The following is a 12,101-nucleotide window of genomic DNA, read 5'->3' as shown; positions in this document are numbered from 1 at the left end:
TATTAGACTATAATGAACAACTGTATGCCAACAAATTGGATAACCTAGAAGAAATGGATACAATTCTGGAAATACGCAACCTGCAAGAGTGAATTGTGAAGAAGTGGAGATTAAATCAATCATCAAAAGCCTCCCAACAAAGGAACCCCAGGACCAGACAGATTCAATAGAGAAGTTTAACATTTAAAGAAGAATTAATACCAATCCTTTTGAAACTCTTCCAAAAAACTAAAGAGGGAATACTTCCAAACTCATTCTATGAGGCCAGCATTATCCTGATAGCAAAATCAAAGATATAAGAAAATAAAACTACAGACCAATATGCCTGATGAATAGATACAAAAATCCTCAAAAAAAAAAAAGCCCAAAACAAGCCAACTAAACCGAGTTGCATCTTAAAAGAATTATATAGTATCAGTTCCGTTCAGTGCAGTTCAGTCGCTCAGTCGTGTCCGACTCTTTGAGACCCCATGGACTATACGGTCCATGGCATCTTCCAGGCCAGAATACTGGAGCGGATAGCTGTTCCCTTCTCCAGGTGATCTTTCTGACCCAGGGATTGAACCCAGGTCTCCCACATTGCAGGTGGATTCTTTACCAGCTGAGCCACCAGGGAAGCCCAAGAACACTGGAGTGGGTAGCCTCTCCCTTCTCCAGCGGATCATCCCGACCCAGGAATTGAACCAGGGTCTCCTGTACTGCAGGAGGATTCTTTACTGGTAGCTGAGCTACCAGGGAAGCCAAAGAGTTAAACAGGAGCCATATTTGCTGGCCATGTTTTATTTGTCCTTTTTCTTCAAACAGGATAACCAAAGATACAGACAGTATTCCATAAAGTAAAATAGATGAGACAAATTCTAAGAGACTGCGATGCCACATGCTACATTTAACCTAATTTTATTCATGCTTGCTTTGGGATGGGGAATAGATCATTCAGTAAAAACATACAGTAAAAACAAAATATGTCTTATCATGTACAACTTTTAAACTACAATAATGATGTACCTTAATTACTTCCATGCACACAAGTCTAACATTACAGTTTTTTAAAAAATAAACACAATTAAGACTTCTAGGAGCATTTTATAATAAAGTAATTCCTAATTTTTCTTTGTAGATAGATCAAGCACCTCCAAAATACAAATTCCTATACACAGTGAGCGCTTTACTTAAAATGAATACTTAAGTAAATTAAGTACGTGGACAGCCTTAGGATAAGCTGACATTATATATTCAGCTAAGTAGGCAACAAACCATAGTGCCAAATGGAAAAAAGTGTATTTGCAAATAAATCTCAAAAACTAACTTTTTATCATTAAATACAGAAAATATACTGATTTGCTAAAATAAATAAGATGTGATGTAACACTTCACTATAAAGAATGCATACCAGAACATTTATAAACAGTGAGTGAATCTCATTAAGAAGAGTTTACTACAATAAACGCTGGCTAAATAGAAGTGCATATTGTGAAGCACTATGGGTGGTATATGTTTTGCCACATACTCTTGTTACCTTGAGGTAGATAACACATGTGTACCAAATTCGGCATTCATTTTCAGTTGCTGCTGGTATCATGTGTTTTTAAGAAATGTGTACAGTATGAAAAACTTGAAAATACTCATGAATGAAAAATGTTTTAGGAAAAAAATAGATATTTTCATGCAATTATGTACAGTCTCACTGTGTAAATTTCAAGGCAAGATTTTTGTTTCCTGTAAAACAGATCATTGTTCTATAAGAGAATGTTTTTCACTTGTCTTAGTGCATTTCTTTTGTCTCCTCCTGCATTGCATTTTTTGCTCTATTCTTTATTTTTGTGTGCAAACGACATGCCAGTTAAAATGAAAACCATCTCACATGTAGAAAAAAAGTCTGGATTTTAAAAACCAAGAAAAAAATCCTTTCTAAATGACACCATCTGATTCAAGTAAAAAAAAAAAAAAAAAGACTTAAACACTAGTAATAAAAAAGACAAAACACATTTCATGAAGAATACAAAGAGAAATGTCTGCTGAGTGTTTTAGTTCAGATGTTTCAGAATGCTGCTGTATGTCTTATGAGGAATCTGAGGGGAAGATTTCATAGCAGAAGGTGTTAATGTGGCCTGTATTGACTTAAGTGGTGACCCAACTGGACTGTGAAACTGTGGGATGCCTATGGATTCAAGCTGCTTGTTGAAGAGGAATTCCCCACTGCTGTTCAGAAATCCTTCCTCATTTCCTCTCTCCCCAAGCTTCCCATCCTCTACCGGCTCAGTTTCTAGCATTTCAGTATCTTCTTTCCTGCTAAAAAACTTGTCCAGGTAACTGGTATAAGTGTTTTCCTTTTCAATTTGCTCATCTTTCCTTACCTCACAACAAAATTGATTTATGAGAAAACAGTCCTCCCCACCACCCACAAACTGGCTATCCCAAGAAGATTGATACAATGCTTCTAATTGAGCCAAATTTGCCATTCCTTTTTCCTGTTTTTCTCGGCTTACTGACTTTGATATCAAACTTTTCAATTCTAATTGGGACACTGAGCTATTCAAGTCATTTAATTTGTCAACAACATCAGCAGCCTCATGTTGTGAACTAAGTTGAATAGTTCCTGCAATAAAGGAATCAAAGTCAAATCCCTGATTCTTTTCCCTTTCTTTTTCAGCCAGTTGCTGTGATGCTTCCTCTAAAGCTATCTGGGCTTTAACCAATCCATTCCTTTCACATTTTGACTTGCCCTTCTTATCAGATTTTTCTTTGCTTTGTTCTTTCCAATTAGAAAGATCTATAATAAGCTTGGGTTCATAATAATGATTAACTTCACTCTCTCTCCAAACTAAGTTATCTAAATATGATGATGACCTCGTTTTGTAGTTACAAGTATGGCTACACTCCAGATCACAGTATTTGTTTTCATGATGATCTGGGTACTGCCAACAAGGCTCAGTAGAGTAACTGGTGTCAAAAGCAGGATCCTCCAAATACTTTTCACGATCTCCATCCAAATATTTTCGAGGATCAACTTGTACATCTTCTTCATCAGTGACATCAGACAGAGCTCTTGGGTCTAGTTGAACTTCCTCAATATCAAAGTTGTTATGTATAGGCCAATCATGCTCTGAAAATTGACAATCATGGTACCTGAAAAAAATTAATACATTAGTGTTACTCCAGGTATATGATTTCACTTTCAAATTTACTGCATGCCTTTTGAGTCAAAGCACTGTGCTTGCTAGGTCTCTGAGGGGAATAATAAGAGTATTAAGTCATATAAGAATTTATAATCTTAATGGATAGGTAAGCCCTGTTACTATATAAAGCAGTATGATGCAACGGAGCATATAATTATATAAACTGCACATAAACAGCTGAGTGGCTGGCTGGTCTACAGTTCAATTTCAAAATTTCTATAAACATAATTTCACACACGGGTGAAAAAGAAAACCTTTATGGCCACAAAATGTAGATCCCTAATTTCAATCAGGTGCCGTACAGATTTTCACTCTATGGTAATAAAGCAGACTAGAGGAAGGCTTGCTGGAACTCATCACCATAAGTAGAACAAAACAAGTCTCCATGTAAATGTGTTACTGAATGTGGTATCCTCTTACTGACACATTACAGCAAGGTGCCCACACTACAACCAAGTACAGGCAGACTAAGACACAAGCGAAAACAGTGGCGGTTGAAGAGGAGAGAATAGAAAAGAAATCAGATGACTTAACTAATAAGTATGGTAGAAAATGTCGAGACTGGAAGACATCTGGGTATGTGAGAAAACAACTATATATATAGATAGTAGAAATGTTCATGTAGATGGTTGGCAGATATGTTTGATCATAAATACTTCAACATTTTAGGAGTTAAAAAATGCAGCAAGTAAACAAACTAATTTCAACATTAACTACTTCTTGTTCCAAAGTAGCATTTAATTTTTCCCATTATGTATATACTAAGCAGTAACTATTAAATATTGAAATTACATAAAGGCTATTCAAAGACATCAATAAGTTTAGCAGAAAGCCAAAAAGACCATTTCTAAACTTTTAAGATTTTTACATTGTCTTATCATATACAATTTAAAATAAAACTCACTAAATTATGTTTTATTCAAAACAAAAGCTTTTCCTAATTTAGGGTCAGTTTTACCTTTCCCAGTTATAAATGTGACTATGAGTTTCATCCATAAGCAAAATATCATCAACTTCATCTTCAATATGAAAAGGATGACTTGAGATTGGCTCATCCATTGGAAAAGAATAAATGCTCATGTAAGGATGGGAAAGCGCTTCTTCTGCTGTCAACCGATCCATGGGGCTGAATGTCAAAATTTGTTCCAGGAAATCCAGTGCTACAAGAGGAAGGAAAAAACCTTAACTGTACTGGAGGTCCACCAACCCATAAAGAAAAAAAGGGATTACACAATTAAAAGGTAAGTTAATTGAAGTTCTGTCAGAGAAACAAAACAACTTACTTGATTCACTGATTAAAAAGACATGTGTCCAAGAAACAAAGTAAGTGTCTGAAATATATCCCAATCTCATATTATGGCCAATTATAAAGGAAAAGGAATATATGAAGTTGAACCATATGAAATTTTCATTTTTGTCCGTCAAAAAACAGCAATTTCATATGGCATAACCTGATACATAGGTCCTAATTTCAGTTCTGCAACTCACTAGGTTAGCTGGATTACTAGCTATGTGGAACTGGAGAGGTTAAACTTGCTGAACTTCCATTTTTTCATGTGTAGAATGGATACAGAGATAGGTATAAGGTATAAAAATGAAATGTATAGTGTTTAGTGCTCAATATAAAGAAAGCCCCTTGCTCCCCTAACTTCATTGACCAGCTGTTGTACTAATTTTGTTGACTTCTGTTTCACACCAATCATACTACTGCAGATCACACAATGCATTTGATCACTTTAGGGCTACAGCATAGCTACCACAAACCCAGATCTTTTCACTAACTCAGACTGCATCACTGTCACCAGCCTTCTACCACCACCACACACTTGAATGCCTTATGAGTGACACCATCTTCAACTCTGAACCATTCTCACCTTCTACTTTTTCTGTTTCCTAGTTATACAGTACTGATAAAAGCTGGATGCAAAATCATATGTGTGTGTGTGTGTGTGTGCGCGCGCGTGCGTGTCTCTCTCTCTCTCTCTAAGCTCTCTACAGACTCACACATACTGTGGAATTTCAACTGGCCTTTGAAATGGCTCAGCAATGTTCCTCACCATTTCTTTTTGCTCTCAATCTTCTCATTGTTCTAAGCAGATAAACCTTCACATTTATCTCAATCCCTACTTCTTCACTCTGGTCTGTCACACATCTACTGATCCTTGCCTTCTATCTCAACAGAAAAGCTAGTTAGCACTTCTCTAAAACTAAGCTGCACTCTAGAAAGGACCTTATTCTCAACTCCCGATCTCTCATTAATATTAAAAGTAGCTGACATTTATACAGTGATTTATATTCCACAAAGTGCTTCACTACATTATCTCATTCAATCCTCAGATCAGTCCAATGAAGTACTAAAGAGAAGAAAGGTAAGGCTCCTTGTTATTCATACCCTTCAGTGGCCCAGGGCTGAGGTTCCTGCCTGTGCTCCAACTTTTCCCCACCCGCCTCTACTATATTACCCTAACCTAGGAAATGATTCCATGATACATCAAGCTGTTCTTGGTTCTTCTGCAAGTCAATGCCCCACGTGTCTCAAGGCAACAGACAATCTAAGGCACAGTTACTGATAGTTGACTCAGCATAACTGCCATTCTCAGAGTGAAACATATCCAACTACATGAGAGGAATATACTCTAGAATCCCTAAAACTGATAGCAGGGAGAAAAGGGAGGGCTAACAGTCAGGCTGAACTCCCAAATGTATGCAAATAAAAAACATTTCCATCATTGTGAAAATTCTATTGGATAGCCCTGCTCTAGAGGAAATCAGTCTATTTACTACAATGGTATGCTAAGACAAAGAAATAAGTGGTAAACTATAGAGAAAGGGAGGATAAAAGGTAACCATGAAGGAAAATTTAAAAGATTTGGGTATCCATTTAAAGACACTAACCAGTACAGGGTTCCAGTAGTCTTAATGTGTCAATTCACATGTACTTAATCTTGTCTGCTTTTTCCCTCTGAAGATCATAAATAGAATGTGAGAAAGGAACATATACTACTCTAAGAGTTCCCCTTTGCTCAGAAGGTACTCTGCCTCCAAACAAAATTCCAGTGGTAATGAAGAAGAAACTTGCAGAGCACATCTATGTAACAAGTCTTTAGCTTCAGGAACTTTGAACACTCTGCAATGCATTTGTATGCGAGTACAGGTGGCACTAGTGGTAAAGAATCTGCCTGTCAATGCGTAAGATGCAAGAGACGTAGGTTTGATCCCTGGGTTGGGAAGATCCCCTGGAGTAGAAAATGGCAACCCACTGCAGTATTCTTGCCTGAAAAATCCCGTGGACAGAGAAGCCTGATGGGCTACAGTCCATGGGGTCGCAAAGAGTTGGACATGAATGAGTACGTGCGTGCACCCACACACACACAGAGTTCTATCACTTATAAAAATCAAGAATCCTTGTTCAATGGTTACTTTAATGAACCTATTATCAAAGACATTTGTTCAACACATTATGAATAAATCCCAGGCACCAACTAAATATTCAGGTTAGTTCACAGCTGACTAATGAGGAGAAGGGAAAAGAAGATTCAAATTTAATTAGGTTACAAATGCCTCAACAGCAACGTTCTGTATTACTAGCTTGCCTGTTTTGATAAGACTCAGCAATGGCAACAGTGACTCCAAGCCAATCCCTGAGCACTCTCTCTCAATTTGGCTGAGCAGGGTCATACCTGCAGAGCAGACACATGTCCTGCTTGCCTCCCCACCTCTGGATTCTGATTTAACATTCTGCACTTTTTAAAGAGTTCCAACAGACAACTCTGAGGCATAGTCAAGTGCTACATGACTGCTGTTCAGTTATGAACAGGATGCCATCATGACAGTGGCAACAAGATCAGGAGTCAGAAAGTCAGCAATATATTACTGACTGTAAAGATACTCTAAAAGACGGGTTAAAAATGTAGCATTCCTGAAAAGGAAGCTTATGAAACCTGTTGAAATTAAATACAGTTGCTTCCTTCTCATTCAAGCATTTAATAATGAGTTCCGAGCATAGCTGAGGGGAAAAAAGACAATGTCATCAGTTTTGCCATCCAGTGCCTATTTCTCAAAACACTTGCTAAGTTAAAGCACTTTGATACACATTAACCTTAACTACATAATGATCAGAGTGGGTGATATGAACAATAAACATATAAAGAGAAAGTTTAAGATGTTTAGGAAACTCTATCTCCCTAACTTTATGATTCAGGAAAAAACTATCACAATTCTGGCATGGATACAGCTAAATACAGTACAATAATCCTTAAAGGTATGATACAATCAACTTTTAAGGAAGATATTTTTCATTTCTAATGCTCTTCTTTTAAAAAATGTTATCTTATTACAGATAACTATTACAGCATTTAGACTTTTGTATCTTATTTGTATCAACAAACCCTGAAGATACATCTCTCCATTCTGATGTATGAAATTAACTGCTTTAATGGTCAATGAAGTTTTGATTCTCTCCATGTTCCTATTAAGTCTGCACAAACTGTCACATTTAGCACCCAGTATTACTAACACCAATCTGCAATCTTTTATGTAACAAGTTTGTTCATATGTAGTTTTGATCTTTCCTCCATCTTTTCCTTGCTCTAAAACCCCTGCTTTCCTTCAAATCAATACCCTCTTTCATATCTAAATCACACTTATATTTGTACCCTTACTTACTTATCATATAACCCTCAGAGAATCCCATTCCAGCTCAGTGAGAGTCAGTGATAAACACGTTCACCTAGCAGAGATGATCAGAAGTAAAAGTTGGAAAAGCACATGGAGTCAGAACCAGAAAAGAGGGGTACACTGGAATCTGGAAAATTATTCAGAGCAAAGAAAAGATTCCCAGCCTAAGTGCTTGGCTATAAAAAGGAAAGCAAGAGCTTAAGTTTTAGGTGCACCTTGAGTGTCTAAAGACTATTTGGGAGAATGCCACATCTATAACAATAAAAAGCTAAAGCTTCCCTACACACATCCTGCTCACACATAAACACACCATTACATGATGGTTACTCTTCAGTTATAGTACCTTCTCGACTAATTCCTGGAAGCAGCTGAGTTAAAGGTTTGTGTGGCTCAGTCATGTCATTTCTAATGTAAACTGGAATTACGCTGAGAAGCTCCTGACGATCTTCCTCATGGACAACAGGAATAGATTCTAAAATCAGCTGCATCTGTTCAAGTTCATGTGCACCTAGATAAGATTAAAAAATACCAAATACAACATTAATAAACACATTTCTCAATGTTTAACCTATTGGCAATAAACATTCTAAAGCTACAGGAAACTAACAGAACTATAATGACCATCAAAGAGGAAAATGGTTTTAACTGCATCATTAATCAGCAGATTGCACTACTTTGAACATCATCATCAATCTGCTCAAAAAGCTTATCTTTTTCAAATTCTGCTCATTGATATGTTCAGTTTTAGCTGCTTTGTTTCCGTAAGAAATTGACTTGAAGTCTGGCCTCATATTAAGGTATCAGAAAGTAGTGAAAAAAGCAATAAACTGAGATTTAAAAGATGAGATTCTAGTCTCAACCATACATACTAATTAACTCACTATAACTTGGAGAATATTTAACACGGTGATGATTTAATTTCCCTATCAATAAAATAGAGCCTTAGACTAGATTTGTGAAACAGAAAGTTTTATAGTTATGGATTAAGCTCAGTTAACATTTCAGAACCACTATTAAAGAAATAAAAGGGGAAACTTCAGGGTAAATGGGCAGCTAATATTTAAAAAACAAAACATTCATTTGTTTTTCCACTTATTTCTAGAAACTCATTCAATAATCAAAATTTTTCTTGAGTGCCTACCATGAGCAAGGTACTTTAGAATACACCTGTGAAACAAAACTGACCAAATTCCTGCCTTCGTGGAGCTCACAGTATAATGGAGGAAGACAGATAACAACTTCTGTAAACATTTACATCAAACAGTGACAAATGAAGAAAATTAGAGTAAGCTAAGGGGGACAGAAAGTGAAGAGGAATTAAAAAGCCTCTTGATGAAAGTGAAAGAGGAGAGTGAAAAAGTTGGCTTAAAGCTCAACATTCAGAAAACGAAGATCATGGCATCTGGTCCCATCACTTCATGGGAAATAGATGGGGAAACAGTGGAAACAGTGTCAGACTTTATTTTGGGGAGCTCCAAAATCACTGCAGATGGTAATTGCAGCCATGAAATTAAAAGACGCTTACTCCTTGGAAGTAAAGTTATGACCAACCTAGATAGCATATTCAAAAGCAGAGACATTACTTTGCCAACAAAAGTCTGTCTAGTCAAGGCTATGGTTTTTCCAGTGGTCATGTATGGATGTTGGACTGTGAAGAAAGCTGAGCGCCAAAGAACTGATGCTTTTGAACTGTGGTGTTGGAGAAGACTCTTGAGAGTCCCTTGGACTGCAAGGAGATCCAACCAGTCCATTCTGAAAGAGATCAGTCCTGGGATTTCTTTGGAAGGAATGATGCTAAAGCTGAAACTCCAATACTTTGGCCACCTCATGTGAAGAGTTGACTCATTGGGAAAGACTTTGATGCTGGGAGGGACTGGGGGCAGGAGGAGAAGGGGACGACAGATGAGATGGCTGGATGGCATCACCGACTCAATGGATGTGAGTCTGAGTGAACTCCGGGAGTTGGTGATGGACAGGGAGGCTTGGCATGCTGCAATTCATGGGGTCACAAAAAGACAGACACGACTGAGCAACTGAACTGAACTGAAGGGGGACAGAGAGCACTGTTAGGAGTAGGGTTAATTTATATTAACAACCCCTTGGTTGTTATGACCGTATCATCCTTATGACCAAGGAAGGCCTCACTGAGAAGCTGACAAGGAAGTTAGGTAATACACCATACATTCATAAAGAGGAAGGGAGTTCCAGGAAGATGAGAAAGGGCCCAAAGGCCTAGAGGAGACAGTGGGCTTGGTGTGTACAAGAAACAACAATTAGGCAAGTGTAGCTGAAGTACAGTGACTCAGGAAAGTGACAGGAGATGAGCCCAGTGGTACCAGAACACTGAGAGTTTACATCATTCTGAATTAGATAAGAAACCATTACAGAGTTTTGAACAGAGAAATGCCATGAGCTGTGTTTTCAGAGAATTACTATGTGGTTATGTGGTAACTAGACCACAGACAAGAAGAGTTAAAGCAGGAAAGCCAGTTAGGAGGTCATGTGTTAGACCAGGAGAGGCAGAATGACTTCCTGGACTGGGAGGATGAGAGTAGTGAAAGAGATACTAGCAGTAAGATTCAAGATATACTTTAAAGAAACAGCCCATAAGACCTGTAAGGAGAAAAGTGAAAGATGACGCCAAGATTCTGGCCTGAGCAACTAAGAAGTGGGTCTGGTTTACTAAGATGAGGAAGACAGCAGAAAGAGGAAGTAGGAGGGAGAGATATCAGGAGGTCAGTTTTGGATAAGTTAAATTTGAGATGCCATTAAACATCTAAGTGGACATACTGAGTAAGACCAAAAAATAAGGTTAGAACACTTACTATAAGTTAAAAATACACAGATTTCCAATGAATGCTTAGGCCTTGCCTTTTGGTGCTATTAATATGAGGCCTATCCTAACCAATAGATTTCCCTCATGCTGCTTTTACTGAATGGTTCACAAACCTACTGAAAAGGTTTTTAGAAGGGACCTACAACTGGGTCTTTCAAATCATTTCATAAACATTTCTGTTTAATTAAGTGTTTAAAGTGTACAAAGGTTTAAGATAAAAAATTGTTTTATTTAGAGGTTTTTATTTTAATCCACCTTAACTCAAAACTTTCTCATGCACTTTTTTAGACTCCCTCATAGCACCAAACTCATTATAAAACTGGTTGTTTCTGAAATATCACATCAGTCAGGCCAACAGGATATGGCAGTTCAAGCAACAGGATTGATAGGAGACAAAGAAAGAATTACTGAATTTACAATAGCTAAAAAAATTTCACCAGGAAGTGACAAACACTGACAGAATCAGGTAACACAGGTATCATTTAATAAAAACCAACAAATATTGATCTATAAAATAGGAAATTATATTTAAGAAATAAAGATATTTCTTAATTTTTTTAAGATGTTTCTTAAATACTAGAATTCAGACTAACTTTACTGAACAATCCAGTAAATATGTAAGTGTTCTCAATCTTTAAAATACCATTTTATCTTTTCATTTTAATAGACTATAATAAATTGGTTTAAATCTTACATAAATCTTGATTCATAGAAATGTATGAAATTATTTCTCCTTGGATAATTTTCCCATTTATTTTAAAATTTCTAACCTGCAAAGAGGGTTTTACCAGTCAGCATTTCAGCAAAGATGCAGCCTGCAGCCCACATGTCAATGGCTTTAGTATAATTATTAGGAGAAAGTAAAAGACGTGGAGATCTGTACCATTTAGTAACCAATCCTTCAGAAAGATGACCCTGAAAAAGAAACAAAAATATACTTTTTACTTTAGCTGAATAACAGTACATAAAACATGATTCATTAAAGCACCCTTAATCTAAAAACAAACTGTAACTGTAAAATCCTTAAACAGTACTGGTGGTTTCTATGCCTTTTTTCAAGGCTCTTGCACTTCTGAGGCTGTATGGAGATTAAACTCCCCCTGTAACATATCATCTATAACATGATATTCTCATGAAGTATTCTGACCAAAGAATACTATAAGAATTTAGTGTTAACTCTAGGGCACATATTCACAACAGGTTTGAGAAGAGAAGCTATTTATCACTTCAAGTCAACAATGAAGTAGGTATGCTTTAAATCAATGAGAGAAAAGTCAGGAAAGAGTACCAAAGGTGAGCTATTCATAAAGCAATACGAACCTCCTTACTGACAACCCAGGGGATGTGGCTATACTGCACACGCCATTCCTAATCAATTTCACTACTTTTAATTTATGAAGTATTTGACAAAA

The 12,101-nt window shown here is 36.9% G+C and overlaps 1 protein-coding gene across 6 annotated transcripts in view; it reads right to left on the bottom strand.

The window, feature by feature from the left end:
- Positions 1–764: 764 nt before the first annotated feature.
- MAPK6 (mitogen-activated protein kinase 6) overlaps positions 765–12,101 on the bottom strand; it is a 34,437-nt gene continuing 23,100 nt past the window's right edge. For all 6 annotated transcript variants that reach the window (XM_086320956.1, XM_086320954.1, XM_086320960.1 and 3 more), the window contains 4 exons: positions 11,460–11,604; positions 8,197–8,361; positions 4,135–4,336; positions 765–3,126 (listed from right to left, as the gene is read on the bottom strand). In XM_086320956.1, the coding sequence (XP_086177082.1) occupies positions 2,025–3,126; positions 4,135–4,336; positions 8,197–8,361; positions 11,460–11,604 (1,614 nt within the window). In that variant the 3' untranslated portion in view covers positions 765–2,024. The remainder of the gene's footprint in view (positions 3,127–4,134; positions 4,337–8,196; positions 8,362–11,459; positions 11,605–12,101) is intronic.

This window comes from Bos grunniens, chromosome 10, assembly GCF_055505025.1.
Source record: "Bos grunniens cultivar Pamir isolate PY7600 chromosome 10, Bosgru_T2T1.0, whole genome shotgun sequence".
Lineage (NCBI taxonomy): Eukaryota > Metazoa > Chordata > Mammalia > Artiodactyla > Bovidae > Bos > Bos grunniens.
Note: the sequence above shows the minus strand (reverse complement) of the source record. Positions and strands in the feature narration are given on the sequence as shown.